At 44.4% G+C, this 20,664-nt stretch overlaps 1 protein-coding gene across 3 annotated transcripts in view; it reads left to right on the top strand.

The window, feature by feature from the left end:
* ENPP3 (ectonucleotide pyrophosphatase/phosphodiesterase 3) overlaps positions 1-12,238 on the top strand; it is a 115,709-nt gene extending 103,471 nt beyond the window's left edge. For all 3 annotated transcript variants that reach the window (XM_007671617.3, XM_007671618.3, XM_029058362.2), the window contains exons 22-26: positions 4,253-4,388; positions 6,297-6,374; positions 8,255-8,387; positions 9,184-9,340; positions 10,257-12,238. In XM_007671617.3, the coding sequence (XP_007669807.2) occupies positions 4,253-4,388; positions 6,297-6,374; positions 8,255-8,387; positions 9,184-9,340; positions 10,257-10,427 (675 nt within the window). In that variant the 3' untranslated portion in view covers positions 10,428-12,238. The remainder of the gene's footprint in view (positions 1-4,252; positions 4,389-6,296; positions 6,375-8,254; positions 8,388-9,183; positions 9,341-10,256) is intronic.
* Positions 12,239-20,664: the final 8,426 nt, after the last annotated feature.

The raw sequence follows: 20,664 nt of genomic DNA, 5'->3' as shown, positions 1-20,664 counted from the left end.
TGAGGGCCCATCTAAGAGAATTACAGGATAGCCAGGTGTGGTGAAGGGGAACCCTTGCACGCAATAAGCCCTCAAATACCATAGATTACTTGGTGGATTTTTTTTTGTTTTTTTTTTTATGTTATTTGTTTAGCACTTACTAGGTACCGGGCACTGCACTAAATGCTGGGGTAGAAGCAAGGTAATCAGATTGGATTAAGGCTCCCAGTCTTAACCCCCATTTTGCAGATGAGGTAACTAAGGCCCAGAAGAAATTAAGTGACTCGCCCAGGGTCACACAGCAGAAAAGAGGAGGAGCCAGGATTAGAAGGCAGATCCTTTGTCTCCCTGACCTATACTTTTCCCACTAGGCCATGTAACTTCTTTGATGTTTGAATCAACAGTTTTTATTGAGTACCTACTATGTCAAGAATGCTGAATTTAGTCCTTGAGAGAGAACAACAGAAGGATAAGGCACGATTGTTTCTTGTAAGGAGTTTGCAATTTAGAGCCATAAATTGGTTACAAATAATGTTAATAGGAGAAAGGATACTACTAGTATTAATTATGGCACTAAAGTGCTTACTATGTTCCAAGTGCTGTTCTAAGTGCTAGGGGAGATACGAGATAATCAAGTTGGACACAGTCTCTGTCCCACTTGAGGCTCACAGTCTAAGTAGGTGAGAAAACAAAAACCCGAATCCCCATTTTATAGATGAGGAAACTGAAGCGGAGGTTACTTGGACCTTGCCCAAGGCCTTACAGCAGACAAGTGGCAAACTGGAATTAGAACCCAGATCCTCTGACTCCCAGGCCCACACTCTTTCCACTAGGCCATGCTGTTTCCCAAAGAAAGAATATGTAAAGATGAGTATGTGAATGAATGAAGGAAAAACTAAGTAGTGCATGTAGATCAATATATGCACAGGTGCTGTGGATTGTATTTGGATATACAAATATCCAAATATTTGTGTACATATACACATATAATAAGCAGAGTGGCTTAGTGGAAAGAGCCCGGGCTTGGGAGTCAGAGGTCATGGGTTCAGATCCTGGCTCTGCCACTTGTCAGCTGTGTGACTGTGGGCAAGTTACTTAACTTCTCAGTGCCTCAGTTACTTCATCTGTAAAGTGGGGATGAAGACTGTGAGCCTCACGTGGGACAACCTGATGACCCTGTATCTACCCCAGCGCTTAGAATAGTGCTCTGCACATAGTAAGCGCTTAACAAATACCAACATTATTATTATTAATGTAGTGGATAGAGCACGGGGCTAGGAGTCAGAAAGTTATGGGTTCTAATCCCCGATCTGCCACATGTCTGCTGCATGACCTTAGACAAGTCACTTCACTTCTCTATGCCTCAGTTACCACGTCTGTAAAATGGGGATTGGGATTGAGACTGTGAGCCCCATGTGGGACAGGAACTATGTCCAACCCGATTTGTTTCTATCTACCCCAGCACTTAGTACAGGGCCTGAGATATAGTAAGTGCTTAACAAATACCATTATACACAAACGAAAGGGCTATTGGGCTGATGAGATTGAAGTAGTGTAAATGAATTGGGGAAGACTACCTGGAAGAGGAGGATCATAGGAGGACTTTGAAAAAGGGACAACCATGCGTGGCTCAGTGGAAAGAGCATAGGTTTAGGAGTCAGGGGTCATGGGTTCTAATCCCAGCTCTACCACCTGTCAGCTGAGTGACTTTGGGCAAGTCACTTAACTTCTTGGTTCCTCAGTTACCTCATCTATAAAATAGGGATTGACTGCGAGCCTCATGTGGGACAACCTGATTACCCTATATCTACCCCAGTGCTTAAAACAGTGCTTGGCACATAGTAAACGCTTTACAAATACCAACATTATTATTACTATTATTATTATTATTTCCCGGGAGCCAAGAAAAAAAGCATAATATTTGAGTTTGAGTCTGATGATTTGTACTGATTTGCTCTTTCCATGGCATCACTAAATGATGAGATGATCTAGCACATCTAGATCATGTGGTCAAATGCACCAGTCTAATGTTTACCTGCTATCGTCGTCCCTTTTTGTACATAGAAGGACTCAAGTTGTGTCCATTACTGAAAATGTGGACTCCTGGATAATCCAAATCAAAGATCCTGCCCATGTTTCTCCAGGCTGTTGTTGCCTGACCATGTGACTGATGGGGATGGGAAGAGATGATCTCAAACGGCCTAGTGGAAACAGCAGGGCCCTGGGAGTCACAGGATCTGGGTTCCAATTCCAGCTCTGCCACTTGACTGCCCTTTGACTTTGGGCAAGTCACTTAACTTCTCCGTGTCTCAGTGTCCTCACCTGTAAAACGGGATTACATAACTATTCCCACTTTCCCTCAGACAGCTAGCTACAGTTTGGGCAGGGATTGTGTCTGGTCTGATTGCATTGTATCCTCCCCAGTGTTTAGCACAAAGTAAACACGTAACAAATACCAAAATGATTATCATGCTAAAACAAGGATGGGTTATTGCTCTGTTCTAGGTTTCCATGGACAGGGCAGCTTTAAACATATGGTCACCCTGAACTGGGGAAATATTTGTCATCCTCTTACGTCTTTCATGATTGATGTCTCTGCATTACACTTTAAGCATTATGCTGGGCATGTGTAATAATGTAATACAGAAATTGACCGAATTCCCCAAAGTCGAAACATTTCTCCAAGGAAACACCCTGACCCAACTATCCTTGCTCCCCCTGCTCTAGAGCCATTGATTTTCCCCTCCCAAGCTCTCACACACTCACACTTCTGAGTTTGGCACTACCAGGTTTTCAACCGCCATCACCATCCCTTTTCCCACCTGCTCCCTCTCCCCACAACACACACCCCTTCCTAACAGGGCATTCCGAGGTGGCTGCCTCACTCCTTTTTTTATATGTATATTTAAGTCCTTATCATGTGCCAGGCACTGTACTAAACGTGGGAGTAGATACAAGATAACTGGGCCGGACACTGTTCCTTCCCCATATGGGGCTAGAAGTCTTAATTCCCATTTTACAGATGAGATAACTGAGGCACAGAGAAGTGAAGCAACTTGCCTAAGGTCACACAGGAGAGAAATGTCAGGATTAGAACCCAGGTCTTCTGGACTCCCAGGCCTGTGGTCTTTCCACTAAACGATGCTGAATCTGGCCCTTCCCCTAGGCACTGTAGTGGCCAGATGACTGCCAGCCCCTGGGCTTCCAGAGGGCCTCACCAGCCCCAACCTCCATTATGTCCTTGCTCTGTAATTCTCCACTCTGCTGTAAAAGCTGTAGCGATCACTTGAGAAGCAGCATCTTGTGGTTAGAGCATGGGCCTGGCAGTTTTCATCCCAGCTCCACCACTTGTCTGCTGTATGGCCTTAAGCAAGTCACTTAACTTCTCTGAGCCTCAGTTATCTCATTCTTAAAATAGGGATTGAGACTGTGAGCTCCATGTGGGAGAGGGACTGTGTCCAAAGAAATCAGGTTGTATTCACTCCATTGCTTCTGTCTGGCACCAAGTAAGCACCTAACAAATACCACAATTATTATTATTTTTAATATGTAGTGTCCTAGGTGAATCATTCCCCTGACACGTGTTCCTTTTCCATAGATGCGCATGGAACAGAGTTCTGGCTACCCCTGGCTTTAAGGGAGGGGGCTTGGTAAATGTCAGGAGACCCAATAGGGGAGCAAAACCCCAGGAAAACTGATTAATGGATGATGGAGGGTTTTACAGAGCCCCACCTCGACCAAACCGAAGTTCATACTGTTTGGTTCCAGACTCTGAGTCCAACATTTTTGAGGAGTCTTACCTTGCTTGTCCCCACTATTTGATAACCGGGTGTGAGCCTGGAAGTCAACCATCACAAGACCTTTGGTTCAGCAGGGAAAAATCAGTGCCTCCAGCCACTAATCTGCCATCTGTAGTGCTTGCCTAAACCAGCCTGTGGCAGGTGGGTAGATTCATCCCAGCAATCCTGTGGCCTAGGAAAGCGCCACCCTCTCACCTTCCCAACCCCTCTACAATCTACATTCTGCTGCTTCTTCAACACCTCGGGACTTAGGGCGAACTCCATCAGGGTCCCAAACCAGAGGGAAAGGGACCTCAGGAACATGCAGTAAGCATCGGTTTCCGCTGCTTGTGGAGATCTGATTCACTATGAAAATAGGAAAAGGTTCACTGAAAACCATCCTAGGAAGTCACATAAACCATACAGGGCACAAGGTTAGCCTCAAATGTGGGCGTAATCCTTTTTTTTCCTCTCTCTCTCTTTCCGCTCTACAGGGAGACACATCGCCTCTTCCTCCCACCATGACAGACTGTCTGCGGGCTGATGTTAGGATCCCTGCTGCTCAGAGCCAAAACTGTTCCTTCTATGAGATGGCACAGAATATCACCCACGACTTCCTCTTTCCTCCCAGTTAGTATGACTCCTTTTAGAGCTGGAGCTAGAAAGCCTTCATCAGCGGGATGAGGGCTGGTGTTTAAACACACCCGCTGCCTCACAACAACCTACTTGGGATCAGCAGGCTCCTGCTAGGGAGGAGACTTCCAGTGGCAGAGCGTGGGCCAGATGCAGCACAACAGATGGGATGAAGACCACTACATTTTTCAGCAAGCTGACTGTAATCTCGCCCAGATGTGGAGGGAGTTTGGCAGGTCGAAGTTTAATTTTGAAACAGAAGATGCTTTGGAGAGGACCGGAGGCTTCCAGAAAAACATTCCTCCTGTTCTTTCCCAACTGGGGCCTGATCACGGCAAGCAGCTAACCCTTGCAGAATGAAGCAGGAGTCCAAGCCTGCATCCCAGCCTCCAGCTCAGGAGCTTGGGTGACGGGGAGAAAGGCAGATAGTTAACCACCCCCCCAAAAAGAGAAGCAATGTGGTCTAATGGATAGCACGGGTCTGGGAGTCTGAAGGACCTCGGTTCTAATCCCAGCTCCACCATTTTTCTGCTGTATGACCTTGGGCAAGTTGCTTCACTTCTCTGTGCCTCAGTTTCCTCATCTGTAAAATGGGGATTAAGACTGTGAGCTCCATGTGGGACAGGAACTGTGTCCAAACTGATTAGCTTGCATCTACCCCAGCACTTGATACATTTCCTGGCCCATATCAAGTGCTTAACAATACCATAAAAAAAAGATTGGATCAGCCCTTTATTTCCCTCGCTCTCTGGAAAAACCAACATGCTCCTCTTTAACTCATATTTCCATTCTTTTCAGATAGAAATCTCCTCCACACTCCCTTCCAGGGGAGATTTCCAGTAGTTGCAGATTCTGACACTGCCAGACATAGTGTCAGCGGGCAGACACGTTTGTGGTATTTCAGGACTCTCAGTGGACGCCGTGATCCAGAACGGGCGTTCAGGGACATGTAAGAGAGGAAAACAAGGAACAATAACAATGAGATAAAGGAGCACATACCTTAAAATGTCCAAACGGTATTAGTTGGGGAATGGAACTCTTTTATTTTGGCCAATTTTATCAGGGAATCTAGTGGTGGTTTCATCACCCAGGTGGGGAGCAAGTATTTGGGATTTATTTCTCTTAGAAACAAGACAGGCAAAAAGGATTCCTAGGAGCAAGAAGAGGTTTTCTGTGGTATTTAAGAGCTTATTATGTGTCAGACATTGTACTAAGAGCCAAAATAGATGCAAGCTGATCAGGTCGGACACAGTCCACATCCCAAATGGGGCTTCTGTCATAATCCCCACTTTACAGATGAAGGAACTGAGGCACAGAGAAATGGAGTGGCTTGCCCAAGTTCACACAGCAGACAAGTGGTAGAGCCTGCATTAGAACCTTCTGTCTCCCAGGCCCGTGCTCTATCCATTAGGCCATACTGCTTCACAAGAGGTTGGATCAATTTACAGGCAATTGGTCTCTCCCCCGTGAAACTTCTGTCTAAGGATGAATTCAAGCCCTTCTTGGTCCTATGAATATTTCCTGTCTGCACAATTTCCTCCAGTAACTGATTCCTTATTTTTATACCCGCTGTGGGTGGCTGCTTATATGTGCTGGGAAAGGGAAGACTGTACCGATGAAAGTTGGAAACATAGTAAAATTGCTCTTTCAGCTGCAGCTGGCTCTCTGTAGCCTTAAGGGAAGGGCTCTGTCCTGTGCATTCTGGGACTAGGCATGAGTCCAAAGGTTCAAGGGAACTAAGCCTTTTGTCAACCAAGGTGACAAACTGGTTTACCTGGCTTCTAATCAGGCCACCAAAAGAAAGTAGGTTGTAAAGTGGATCCGAGGCCCATTCAGAAAAATCTCAAAAGTTTGGTGTGGAATGGGGAAAATCTGAATGCTTCTCTCTCTCTCTCTCTTTTTTAGCCTTAAATGAAACTGCCGAGAGTCAGTATGATGCTTTAATTACCAGCAATTTCATCCCCATGCATGAACAGTTCAGGAGTGAGTACAAGTACTCTGATTATAATGTTCTCATTGGCTAACTGTTAACCCGAGTTCATTTCCTGAAACTAAATACCAGAATGAGTGAGGCTTGAGTGAGGAAAGGACTGATGGAATGCTGCAGAAGCACATGTGATACAGTTTTGGGTGACTTTACCCATAAAGGAAGAAGTCACCTCTTTTCTCACATATAGGCTCCCTCATGTATCCTCCCTTCTCTTCTAGGCCTCTCTCCCAAGCTCCACTGCAACTATACCCACAATCAAAAATGTCCAGAAAGCGTCATTAGAGCTGAGTTATCCCAATGGAGCAGAGAGGGTACCACAAGGGTAATTAGAGAGCCTCAGATTTCGTGAATCCCCCCAAGACTGATCATTTTAGAGAAGGCTTTGCAAAGTGATTATTCTCATTCTCAACTCTACTAAAATGCCCCATTTTAGCATTTTAAGTGAAGAGGAGGGTGTGGTGGGGGAGGAGGCAGAGTGGGACAGGATTCCAGTTGTCCTTGCCTAACAAAAGCCTCTGGCCCTTGGGCAGGGGCTGGACAATCTTTTCTGCTGTTCCTCCCATTTGTTTGTAGTCTGTGCTGGACTTTGCTCTTAGAAACTTCTATAAAAGGTATTGAAATTCCACCAGGCTTGTAAGGGGAAGAAAGAACCTATTTCCCCTTCCAACCCTCTGTGCTTTCCTGAAAGACAAGCAAAAAGGTGCTGAAACTAATCCTTTCACCCTGACTCCATTCCCTGCCCTCCCCCTGCCCAGTGGCTCTCACAAATTTCAGTGATTCATTCAATTGTTTTGAGCACTTACTATGTGCAGAGCACTGAATTAAGCTCTTGACATTATATCCAGACTGCTCGCCTCTTCCCAACACCCCCCCCCCACTGCCTGCAGTTTCTTTTTTTTTTTTTTTTTGCAGAACTTTTGGTTTTGGAATTCCTATCCTATCCACAGGACTAGTAGTCGGGAGTTCTGGGAAATAGAGTGCCTAGAGCCACGGGAATCAGGATCCATTGGGTGCTGAGTATGATACAGGGCAGAAAGGAAATAAAGTCCTAGTATGTAGGTTTCAGGGAGGGAGCTTTACTGGTGGCTTGAAAGGAAGCTGTGATAGTAGACGATGAGAGATGAGCTACCAAGGTCTGCTGGGGGTCTGGTATAAGAGGTCCCTTCGACCCCACCTCCTCTGCACCTTCACTGCTCAACCACCAACACCAACCCATGTTGCCTTCCTTTGAGGAACTCACAAACTAACTTGGAGACAGATTGACAAAAAATACTTATAGAATTTTTTATCACCTTCTGTGCTGTTAATACTGCTTCTTTCTGGACCCCTGGAAGTCCGATTAACTGTCCCGGTTTCCTGCCATAATGGAAGTCCTATTAACTGTCCCAATTTTCTGCCATAATGCTGTTCCCCTCTAGTACTTTGAAGAACCCCTAATCAATCAATCAATCAGTGGTATTTATTTAGCACTTAACTATATGCCAATCACCGTACTAAGTGCTCGGGAGAGGACAGTACAACAGAATTAGCAGATACATTTCTTGTCCATAAAGAGCTTACATTCTAGAGGGGGAGGCAGACATTAATATGAAAAAATAATTTATACTATATAATCTGATGCATAATTCCCTAGAAGCTGGGAATGCACAGCTGCCAATTCCTAAACTAGAGAAATAACTGTAAACTATGTAGTAGAAATGCAAAATGTTAGGCATATTTCTGAATGAATTGAATAAGTATAATGCCAATAGTTTAAATATTTATGTTTTCATGCACTTTCTTTTGTAGAAAATAAAGGTTATTTTTGCATGTTGTGAAAGTGGAAATGTGTCGTGACCAACATTTCTCATGATCAGCTTTTATTTTCTGTCAGAAATCTGGAACTACTTCCATCAGACTCTGCTTATAAAATACGCTTCAGAAAGAAATGGTGTGAATGTGATCAGTGGGCCAATATTTGATTACAACTACGATGGCCACTTCGACACTCTAGATGAAATAATGAAGTAAGTTAAAGAATAAGAAAATTGAGCTTTTTCATTTAAGTAATTAAAATGGCCCCAAATTCAGATGAAATCTACAAGATAATCCCTTGCAGTTTTAAAAGTCAAATAATGAGAAACTAAGACATTGTTTTTTTAAAATAAAAGGTGCCTAATGTCTACCCGGGTACGTAGTACAGTGCTTGTCACATAGTAAGCACTTAAAGTGCAACTTAAAAAAAGCCCATGATTCTAATTCCAACTCTGAGATTGACCTCTTGGATAATTTCCAGTGAGGTCCTTAACCCCTTCTGTGCCTCAGTTTCTCAGGTAGAAAATGGGGATAATAATACCTGTCTCTTCCTATCTCTCGGGGTGTTGGAAAAGTAAATACTTTGGATAAATAAAAGTGCTCAATAAAATTGGGATCTTATTATGGGACTGTGAGTCCCAGTTGATACCTGATTATCTTGTATCTCTCCCAGGGCATTGTAATCCTTGGCACATAGTAAGTGCTTAAATTCCATTATTTCATCATCATTATTATTATGATTATCGTGTACGAGTTCTAAAGTTCTATTGTGAGTATTTTGCCTAGAGCAGGAATGTTGTGCTGGGGGCAACTTTTGATGTCACCATGATTCCTGAATACCTTCTTTGTAGCAACACAAAGTTCTGAATATTCCCAAATATGATCTGATTAAATCTAGCCCCAATCTAATTGGCTTTGAGAAGAGGGAGGAAGAATTAAAGATAAAATCCTTACCAAAAAAAATCCCCCTGAATATGAAACTTGCATCTCACCCATGTCTTTCCGTAGGCATGCAGCCACTACAATAATTCCCATACCAACTCACTACTTTGTGCTGCTGACAAGCTGTAAGAACAGGGCCAACACTCCACTGAACTGCTCAGACTCCTTGGATACTCTGCCTTTCATCCTCCCGCACCGTCCAGACAATGTTGAAAGTTGTGCTGTAAGTATACGTTAAGGTTTACCCACACAGAAGCCCCTCATAATACATAGGCTAGATTTGGGGGGTGCTGTGAGAGTGCTACTTCCTGAGGGCAGGGAATCTGTGTTTGGTGACTGTTGCACTTTACCATACATTCAGGGGCACTCAATTCTGCCATAACATATGGTTTTGCTATTTGTTTTGACTAGATTGTGAGGGAATTAGGAAACAGTGTTAATCAAGGTAAGAGAATGGGCCTGGGAGTCACAGGAACTGGGTTCTAATCCCAGGTCCTTCAGTGGTTTGCTTTGTGACTGGGCAACTCACTTGAGCTCTCTGTGCCTACATTTCCTCATCTGTAAAATGGGGATTCAGAACCTGTTCTCTCTCCTACCTAGTCTGTAAATCCCACGTGGGACAGGGACTATGTCTGACCTGATTAACTTTTTTCTACCCCAGCACTTAGCAAAGTGTTTGGCACACAGTAAGAGCTTAACAAATACCACGGTTAAGACCTCTCGATTGAGATGCAATTCTAGAAGAGTTATAAAGTTGGTAAGAGTGAGCTCGTTGTGGGCAAGGAAAGTGTCTGTTACATTGTACTCTCCCAAGCACTTAGTAGAGTGCTTTGCACACAGTAAGTGCTCAATAAATATGATTGAGAGTTGTGATCTGCCAGATGTGAAGAGGGAGGGAATTCGGGCAGGAGAAAGGGTATGAGTATGAGATTGATGGTGATAGAAAGGGGAACCAATCGATAATATTTATTGAGTAGTTACCGTGTGTACTCTAATAAGTGCTTGGGACAGGACAATACTACAGAGTTCAGTAGATAGATTCCCTGCTTGCGAGTGTATAATTTAGAGATGAGAATAATTCTTGGTTGAGACCAGAAATCAATTCACATGCAAACTTTCCTTTTGTCTCTTGGTAACAGGGAATCAAATCAGAGTCTGAGTGGGTTGAGGAAAGAGTTGAGGCTCATACTGCACGTGTCCGAGATGTGGAGCTGCTTACCGGGCTTGACTTTTATCAGGAGAGCAAATGGCCAGTATCTGAGGTCTTAAAGCTCAAGACATTTCTGCCCACTTTTGAAACCATAATTTGAACAGGTAAAAATCACGTGGAAAAATGTGGCTGATGGACTATCTTTGCTGAAGGATCCCTCGGGAAAAAACACTGATAATATTCTCCGATGTGGAAAACCCAGATGAGTCTTTCTCACCTCTTTGTTCTCCACAAACTCTTCTACTTCTTTTTCTACCTGAGGAGGCATCCATACCGTCAGGGAGTGGGAAGAATGATTTTCACTGTGAGATCACATGTATGGGTTACTGTTTTTTCCCAGAACTAGAAAACCTGTCCCCAAACTTTGCTCAAATAATCAGCCCTGGTTACTCTATTCTATCAGATGACACCTGCCAGCCGATCACATTCCTTCCCATACCACTTTAAGTTCTGAAAGCACAACTTCTATGGGGGATAAAGGCACTTTAGTCTGGGTACTGCATTTACCAAATAGTTAAAGGGGTAGCTTAAAATGAAACTATTTTTATTGGAATTTTAGCCATCCTAGATACATTTAAACCCACCTCGAAGTATGCCCCTGGAAGTGCAATTTTTTGGGGGGCGGGGGGAGTCGGAAACATAGCAAAAGCCTTAAAGAATTGGAGAGATAAGGCTATGCAAAATTCTCCGGTGACCTTAGGCTTAACAAATACCAACATTATTATTAACTGATAGCATATCTTTAATCATGTTCCCAATTTTTGTGATTTGAAGTTGGACTGCACATTATTTCTGATTTTTGTACTACCATGCCAGAATGATTATGAATCAACATCAAATTTACAGTTCTGAGAGTTTAGGATAAAGACATTGATATGAACTTTCATTATTTCTTTGATTCTGCCACATTCAACCCAAAATGATTCAGAATGGATTAAAGTGTTCATTACCAGTCTAAGGTTTAAACTCCATTGTTTTGTAAAATATTTGCAGTTAACTTTATCCCTGGAAATATGGGTACAGTTCCAAGACTTAGAAAAAAATGTCTATGTTATGAAGATAATAAATTTTGGCTGTCACTAACAAATTTTCTGGATTGAAAGAAAAAAAATCAATTAACTGGCCATGACCTAGTTAGAATATAACTGCTGTCCATATAATGCAAGATTGCAAAGCTCTTATTGGCAGGGTACAGGACACTTTATTTTGTATTCCCCAAGTGCTTAATGTAGTTCATTGCACTACTGGGTGGTAAATAGTGATACCAATAACTGGCAATTCTGATGCCTGATTACTTATTTTGAAGTCTGTCTCCCCCCTTCTAGACAAGGAGCCTCTTGTGGGCAGGGATTGTCTCTATTTGTTGCTGAATTGTACTTTTCAAGTGCTTAGTACAGTGCTCTGCACACAGTAAGTGCTCAATAAATATGATCGAATGAATGAACAGGCTTTGATTCCTTTGAGTGCACAGTTAAATTAGTAGTAATAGTATTATTAAACACATTTCTCAGTGCAAGCTAGAATATCCATGCTTGATATTTTTACTCATGACTGAGTTTTACAGGAATACTGAAATTTTCATTCATTCTCTTTTGGGATCATTGCCTAGCAAACATAGGAAGTCCAATGATAGTTTTCTAAAATGCGGATTCCTACTGCCAGGGAGACCACAGCATTTTGTATTTAATGATAGATATGTTTTCTTATTCTGAAATTGATTCAATTGTACTGTCTTAGGTGATGCACTCATTCTTACCTTTCATTCCATGAAAAAGACATAGAAAAATGCCACTAAAGAAATTTGTTTCTTATAGATGAATGTGGGTCAAATTAACTTGAATGATTTCTATGGAATAAGATCTTTATCTTGTCTCTTTTGAAGAAATAAATTTGTGTGTGAGCTTGAATTGATTTTTGGGTTTTTTGTTTAGTTTTGTTTTATTTTAATCATTTTCTCTGGTAAGACTGTGTAGGCACCTTCAAAATAGAAAATAACTGTGAATAACCTTGGGGTGAGAGGTGGATTGGAGACTTAGTGGGTAGACTGGGGGCAGGTTGGATTAACCTAATGGACATGTAGGCATTTCCCAGGGTTTGTGGGTTAAACTGCATATTTTGCATTTTTCTAAGGGTTCCACTGACCCCCACACTTAGGAAGAGGAAGCGAGGAGTGCCCCTCTCTGAAGTGTACACTGAAGTGGAAGTGCCAGGTTGGGGTGAATTATAGTTCTACTTATTTTTATTAATGATGTGTATATATCTATAATTCTTTTTATTTATACTGATAATACTGATGCCTGTTTACTTGTTTTGATGTCTGTCTCCCCCATTCTAGACTATGAGCCTGTTGTGGGCAGGGATTCTCTCTATTTCTTGCTGAATTGTACTTCCCAAGTGCTTAGTCCATTGCTCTGCACATAGTAAATGTTCAGTGAATACTATTGAATGAAGAGGGAGACCCTTGGCCATCTTGAGGCAAGGGTATATGAGCTGTGGTCTGAGAGTGGGACGTGGGGGAGAGATCATGCTGTGGACCCTGGATGGGCACAGAGCACAGGGAGGAGTTGGAGAGGATCTCTGGAGGTTCATAGTATAGAGGCCAGGATTCAGGAGGGTTGAGGCTCCTGCCCCTGAGGGGGAGAAGAGTGTGAACCCTGGAATGCTGACAGGGAAGTACAGAGGGTTCCTGGAGGGGAACAATATTGAATCCAGGGAAAGGTGATTTAAACTGAAGTTGTTAAGGATGTAACCTTGTTAAGAAACTATTAAACACTGTAGAGAGCCGAGATCTTGGTGTCTCACTACATTGGAAGCTGGAGGAGAGGCTCCCGGAGTTCAGGGAAGCACGTGACTTGAGGAGCCACAAGCAGGAGCGCTTTGTCGAAGGACTTGCTGTGGCTGGCCCCAGGAGGAGTGTAGTGTGCTAGTCCTCGATGACCTCTACACGTTTTGGGAGATGCCAGAGCTTCAGCCACAGAAGGGGGCAGGGATTTGGGGAGCAAGTGAGTAGGATGCCTCCAAACCTATAGAAGAAGAGCAAGAAATCTGAAGGGCTTTTGGGCTCAGCTGAGTCTGACCAGGGTCCAGGCACTCCTCAAGTGAGTCCGGGTGTTCTTCTAATAATAATAATAATAATGTTGGTATTTGTTAAGCGCTTACTATGTGCCGAGCACTGTTCTAAGCGCTGGGGTAGACATAGGGGAATCAGGTTGTCCCACGTGGGGCTCACAGTCTTAATCCCCATTTTACAGATGAGGGAACTGAGGCCCAGAGAAGTTAAGTGACTTGCCCACAGTCACACAGCCGACAAGTGGCAGAGCTGGGATTCGAACTCATGAGCCCTGACTCCAAAGCCCGTGCTCTTTCCACTGAGCCACGGGAGTTTAGGGCTGACAATCCCCAGTGTTGCCCTCAGTCCCATCCACTAGTGAAAACCCATAGTTGCAATAAATTCCCCATAGATTCTGTCCCTGGGAGCTCTGCCCAGTATATCATTTCCAGAATTTGCCCAGTCTAATGGGTTAGGTTAGCCCTTTGTATTTTTCTCAACTCATTACATTCAACCCACAAATTCAATCCATCACCAAATCCTGTCAGTTCTTCCTACATAACATCTCTGGAATCCACTCTTTCCTCTCCATCCAAACTGCTGCCGTGCTGGTCAAATCACTTATTGTATCACATCTTGACTACTGAATTAACCCTCCTTGCCGACTACCCTGACTCGAGTCTCTACCCATTCCATTCCCACTTCATTCTGCTTTCCAGATCATTTTTCTGAAAGATATTCAGTCTGTTTTCTCATGTTTCAAAATCCTCTAATAGCTGCCCGTCCAACTAATCAACTGTATTTATAAATGGAATGGTGTAGTAGCTAGAGCACGGGCCTGGGAGTCAGAAGATCATGGGTTCTAATCCCAGCTCTGCCAATGATCTGCTAAATGACCTTAAGCAAGTCACTTCACTTCTCTGGGCCTCAATTCCCTCATCTGTAAAATGGGAATTGAGATTGTGAGCTCCACGTGGGACAGGGACTGTGTCCAACCCAATTTGCTCCTAGGCATCCCAGAGCTTAGTACAGTGCCTGGCACATAATAAATGCTTAACAAATACCATGACTATTATGAGAAGCAGCATGGTGTAGTGGATAGAGCACAGGCCCGGGAGTCAGAGGGTCATGGATTCTAATTCCGACTTTGCCACTTGTCTGTTGTGTGACCTGGAGCAAGTCACTTCAATTCTCTGGGCCTCAGTTACCTCTTCTATAAAATGGAGATTGAGACTGTAAGTCCCCTGTGGGACAGGGACTGTGTCCCACCCCATTTGCTTGTATCCACCCCAATGCTTAGTACAGTGCCTGGCACATAGCACATAACAAATACCATTATTACTATTAATATTGAGCACTTACTATGTGCAGAGCACTGAACTAAGCTCTTGGGAAAGCACAATACAATAATTAGCTGTCACATTCCCTGCTCATAATGAGTTGTCAGTCTAGAGGCAAAATTACAGTTGAAGAACAAGGATGGAGATCTGGGTAGGGCTTGGGGAGGGAAGAAGCAGAGAGCAGAGGATGAGACAGGGTACCGGGTCTCTGGGCCTTAAGAGACTGTGGGTGAAGGGGAGACAGGTAACCCAGGGCTTTCCCTCTCTATGCCTCTTTCTCTCAGATTAACACCCAGCTAAGGAGGAGTCCATCTTTGTTACAAACAGAAACATCTCACCATTGTCTTTAAGACAATCAGCTGTCCCCTCCTTATTTTACCTCACTTATTTCACTCTACAACCCAGCCCACATCTTTCACTCCTACATTGCCAACCCGCTCACTCTACCTCAATCCCTTCTTTCTAACAACTACTTGCTCGTGTCCTCCCTCTTGTCTGGAACTCCCTCCTTCCTCATATCCTTCGTAACTCCCTCCATGTTCACAGCCTTAATAAAATCATCCCTCCTCCAAGATGTCTTCCCTAACCCATTTCCCCAACTATTCACCCTCCTTTCTGTGTACATACCAGCACTTATGTACATATCTGTAATTTATTTTAATGTCTGTCTCCCCATCTCGACAATGAGAGGGCAGAGAATGTGTCTACCAACTGTGTTATACTGTACTCTCCTAAGTGCTGAGTTCCGTACTCTGCGCATAGTAAGTGCCCACTAAATACCACTGTTTATCACTTATGAACTTGGGTCTTTACCCCATAAGTACTCTGATCTTCTCCCCACCCCAGTCTCATATCACTCTTAAGCACTTTTTTACTCTCCCTACCTTGGTCCCAAGTACTTCTGTACATATCTTTATACTCTGCCACTTTCCCTGTCTGCAATTCAATTAGTGTCAGTCTCCCCACCTAGACTGTAAACTCCTTAAGGGCAGAGATTGTACCTACCAAACTTGTTATACTGTACTCTCCAAAGCGCTCTATAGACTGTAAGCGCTCAGTAAATACTAATGATAGAGTAGTGAGAGATGACATATGGTATACAATAGTTCCCAAGGTGCTTGTTTTTTGTTTTAGGTTTTTTTGCCCAAAAATGTCTGTTTCCTTCCTCTACCCCATCTCCACCCCCTCATCACCACCACCACCACTAACTGGTTAAATGTTTACTTTGAGAAGGTTGGGCTTGAGAATGAAAACAGGACCTAAAATGAAACTGTTTGTTTGCAAAGCCTAAACAAGACCAAAGGAAGAACCAACTTCCTGTTTAAACAACCCCCCAAAACGGACCATTATTCCCTGGTTGCTGGAATAACCTCTGAGCCTCTTCCAAGAAGGAACCTCAATCTTCCAAAGCCAAAGATCACAACATTTCAAACTCTTCAAAATTCCAAACTGCAAATGAACTTTGATAAGAAATTCAGAGCAACCGTTGCCTCTTTTCAGTAAATTGTGCATCAGATTACATTATCTATCTTAGATTGCATTAACATTTCAAATCAAAGAGCTTGGAGAACTGAAGAGATCTTCTAGTCCAAGGACCCGCCTGTAAATAGGTTCAATAATACCTTCCTAAGGTCCAACCCCCCTGTATCAATAGAAATGTGTTGCTTCTGACCTATAAGCTTACAATGATCCCTACAAGAAGTATTTTTCAATAGAATCTGGAAGAATCACTTGTCGTGGTTAGGGAAGGTGTCTAACAAGTCTGTTAGGTTGTACTCCCTCAAGCACTTAGTAGAGAAGCAGCATGGCTTAGTGGAAAGAGCCCGGGCTGGGGAGTCAGAGGTCATGGGTACTAGTCCCGACTCTGCCACTTGTCAGCTGTGTGACTGTGGGCAAGTTACTTAACTGCTCTGTGCCTGTTACCTCATCTGTAAAATGGGGATGAAGACTGTGAGCCCCACGTGGGACAACCTGATTATCCTGTATCTCCCCCAGGGCTTAGAACAGTGCTCTGCACATAGTAAGTGAGCGTGGCTCAGTGCTTGGGCTTGGAAATCAGAGGTCGTGGGTTCGAATCCCGGCTCCGTCACTTGCCAGCTGTGTGACTGTGGGCAAATCATTTCACTTCTCGGTGCCTCAGTGACCTCATCTGTAAAATGGGGATTAACTGTGAGCCTCATGTGGGCCAACCTGATTACCCTGTATCTCCCCCAGCGCTTAGAACAGTGCTCTGCACATAGTAAGCACTTAACAAATACCAACATTAACAGATACCAACATTATTATTATTCCAGTGCTCTGCACATAAAAAGCACTCAATACAATTGACAGATTAATTCAATTGGTACTTCTGGTTTCTAATAAACGCTTGGGCAAGTCAGCTCCTTCTAGGCTCTGGGGTCAGAAGAAGCTGCAGAATTGGCCATTCTTTCCCACTTTCCATCCCTCCCATTCACCCACTGGGCCCTGCAGGGAGTAAACACAGTTTCCACTACTTGAGAGACACCTGATTCCTGAATAGAGCATTGGGACAAATGTGGAATCTGAGAAGGTGGAGCTTGAATTAAGCCATGAGAAGCTGGAATCACTGGCTTTGGACTGGGCAGGCTGTTGTTCGGAGAAAGAGAATTTTTCATTGTATGGATGGTCTTATTCTTGATTATGCTACTTAAGGTGAGAGATGGTTCCCTCTACCTCAGGGGTGCTTGGATTTCAGGTACCCAGGGTGTATTCTTCGGTGTCCTTGGAGTGGGCTTTGTCAGTAGAGCACAGGGGTGACAGAGGGGTGGCAGAATGTGAGAAGCCAAGGTGGTGTGTGTGTGGATTTTTTAGGCCTTTGAAAAAGCAGCTTCCTCCAGAAGGCATTCCCTGAGTAACCTTCCCACCTTCCAGGTCATTCCGTCCACTCAGTCACTTTAACATCCTTATGCAGTCATCTGTTCACTTATTGATGCTTGATTTATTTATCCACTTGTATTTATTATTTACCTCTATTATATTATTTTCATTAATGCAAAATTCAACCTTTGGTCTCTCCCATTTGACTGAAAGCCAAAAGACCACATTCCTTTACCTTCCCCTCTGCATTCAAACATCTTCAATTCTCCCCATTCTAAAAAAATCCCTCTCATTTCCACAGATCCTTCCAATTATCACCCCATTTCCCTACTTTTTTTCCTATCCAAACTCCTTGAACAGTTCATATCCACCCCCTGCTTAAATTTCCTTTTCACCAGTTCTCTTTTTGACCCGCTTGAAGGCCGACCTTCTGACCCTTCTCCACCAAAGCTCTTTAGTTCACCAGTGACTTCATCGAGCCAAGTGCAAAGAGTTACACTCCATCCTGATCCTCTTCAGCCGCTCAGCTCCTTTTGATATATTATTTCCTCCTCCTCACAGACTGAGTTTTTGTGGACAGAACTAATCTACTCCTACTTTCCCGTTGGCTCCTTCTCAGTTTTGTTGCTGGTGCCTCTTCTGCCTCTCACTCTCTGTGGGCGTGCCCCAAGGTTCTTTCTGGGTCTTCTAATAATGATAACATCTGTTAAGTCCTTACTATGTGTTGAACACTGTTCTAAACTCTGAGGTAGATACAGGTTGGATGCAATTCCTGTCCCACATGGGGTTCACAGTCTTAATCCCCATTTTGCAGGTGAGGTAACTTCTCATTCTACATTCACTTTTCTCAGCGGGTTAATTTGCTCAAATGGCGTCAGATTCATTCATTCATTCATTCACTCATTCATTCATTCATTCAATAGTATTTACTGAGCACTTACTATGTGCAGAGCACTGTACTAAGCACTTGGAATGAACAGGTCGGCAACAGATAGAGACAGTCCCTGCTGTTTGACGGGCTTACAGTCTAATCGGGGGAGACAGACAGACAAGAACAATGGCAATAAATAGAGTCACGGGGAAGAACATCTCGAAAACAATGGCAACTAAATAAAATCAAGGCGATGTACATTTCATTAACAAAATGAATAGGGTAATGAAAATATGTACAGTTGAGCAGACGTGTACAGTGCTGAGGGGATGGCAAGGGAGAGGGGGAGGAGCAGAGGGAAATGGGGGGAAAAGAGGGTTAAGCTGCGGAGACGTGAAGGGGGGGGCAGTAGAGGGAGAAGAGGGAGAAGGGGAGCTCAGTCTGGGAAGGCCTCTTGGAGGAGGTGAGTTTTAAGTAGGGTTTTGAAGAGGGGAAGAGAATTAGTTTGGCGGAGGTGAGGAGGGAGGGCGTTCCAGGACCGCGGGAGGACGTGGCCCAGGGGTCGACGGCGGGATAGGCGAGACCGAGGGACGGTGAGGAGGTGGGCGGCGGAGGAGCGGAGTGTGCGGGGTGGGCAGTAGAAAGAGAGAAGGGAGGAGAGGTAGGAAGGGGCGAGGTGATGTAGAGCCTTGAAGCCCTCGAAGCCGAGAGTGAGGAGTTTTTGTTTGGAGCGGAGGTTGATAGGCAACCACTGGAGGTGTTTAAGAAGGGGAGTGACATGACCAGAGCGTTTCTGCAGGAAGATGAGCCGGGCAGCGGAGTGAAGAATAGACTGGAGCGGGGCGAGAGAGGAGGAAGGGAGATCAGAGAGAAGGCTGACACAGTAGTCTAGCCGGGATATAACAAGAGCCCGTAGCAGTAGGGTAGCCATTTGGGTGGAGAGGAAAGGGCGGATCTTGGCGATATTGTAAAGGTGAAACTGGCAGGTCTCGGTAACGGATAGGATGTGTGGGGTGAACGAGAGAGACAAGTCAAAGATGACACCAAGATTGCGGGCCCGAGAGACGGGAAGGAAGGTCGTGCCATCCACGGTGATAGGGAAGTCTGGGAGAGGACCGGGCTTGGGAGGGAAGATGAGGAGCTCAGTCTTGCTCATGTTGAGTTTTATGTGGCGGTCCGACACCCAGGTGGAGACGTCCTGGAGGCAGGAGGAGATGAGAGCCTGAAGGGAGGGGGAGAAGATAGGGGCAGAGATGTAGATCTGCGAGTCATCTGCGTAGAGATGGTAGTCAAAGCCGTGAGAGCGAATGAGTTCACCGAGGGAGTGAGTGTAAATGGAGAACAGAAGAGGGCCAAGAACTGACCCTCTCTACCATCTCTACCCTCTCTACCATCTACCATCAGATACCATCTCTAGGCAAAAGATTATATCTTTCTAGCCCTAATCCCCCATCTGACCTGCAATTTCACATCTCTTCATGATTCCAGGACATCTCTCCGTGGATGTCCACCTGCTCCACAACTCGATGTCTAAAACTGTTTATGTCAATGCCCACCTTTCCCCCTAAACTCATTCTTCCTCCCTGGAACTTTTCCATCTCAGTCAATAACACCACTATCCTCCCTGACCTAGAAGCCTGTATCCTCAGTGTCCTCTCAACTCCTCACTTTCTTTCAACTCTCACATTCAATCTATTGCCAAATCTTGCTGGTTTTTCCTACGCATCCACCCACTCCACTTAACCCGAACTGCAACTACGCTAGTACAAGCTCTGTCATACTGTGGCTAGACTATTGCGTCAGTCTCCTCATGGTCCCCCGCTCCACTGATCATCATAACCCTCCACTCACTTTCTGTGTCTCTTTGCATCAAACAAAAAGATCCTCGCAGGCTCTCCAAAAACTCTCTCTTACATTTCAGCCCTTTTCAGCTCCTACTCTCTAGCTAGCTCTCATCAACCAGTAATGGTAGGTAGGTGCTTACGGTACCCAGAACACTCTACTAAGCGCTTGGGAGAGCATGCTACAGCAAAGTTGGTAGATGCATTTTCTTGCCAACCTTCTAGCTATAGCTCTCAGTGACTCCCAGCTCTCCCGTCTCTTGGCTCTCCCTCCTCTATTCTCTGGCTTGGAGCATTCTCTTTCTCCACCCATCCCCTTCCACCAGACCAGAAAGTTTAACCTTCAAACCCCTTCTAAAATCCTACCTCATGCATGACATAGTGAATAGATCATGGGT

Source organism: Ornithorhynchus anatinus, chromosome 2 (genome assembly GCF_004115215.2).
Source record: "Ornithorhynchus anatinus isolate Pmale09 chromosome 2, mOrnAna1.pri.v4, whole genome shotgun sequence".
Classification (NCBI taxonomy): domain Eukaryota; kingdom Metazoa; phylum Chordata; class Mammalia; order Monotremata; family Ornithorhynchidae; genus Ornithorhynchus; species Ornithorhynchus anatinus.
Note: the sequence above shows the minus strand (reverse complement) of the source record. Positions and strands in the feature narration are given on the sequence as shown.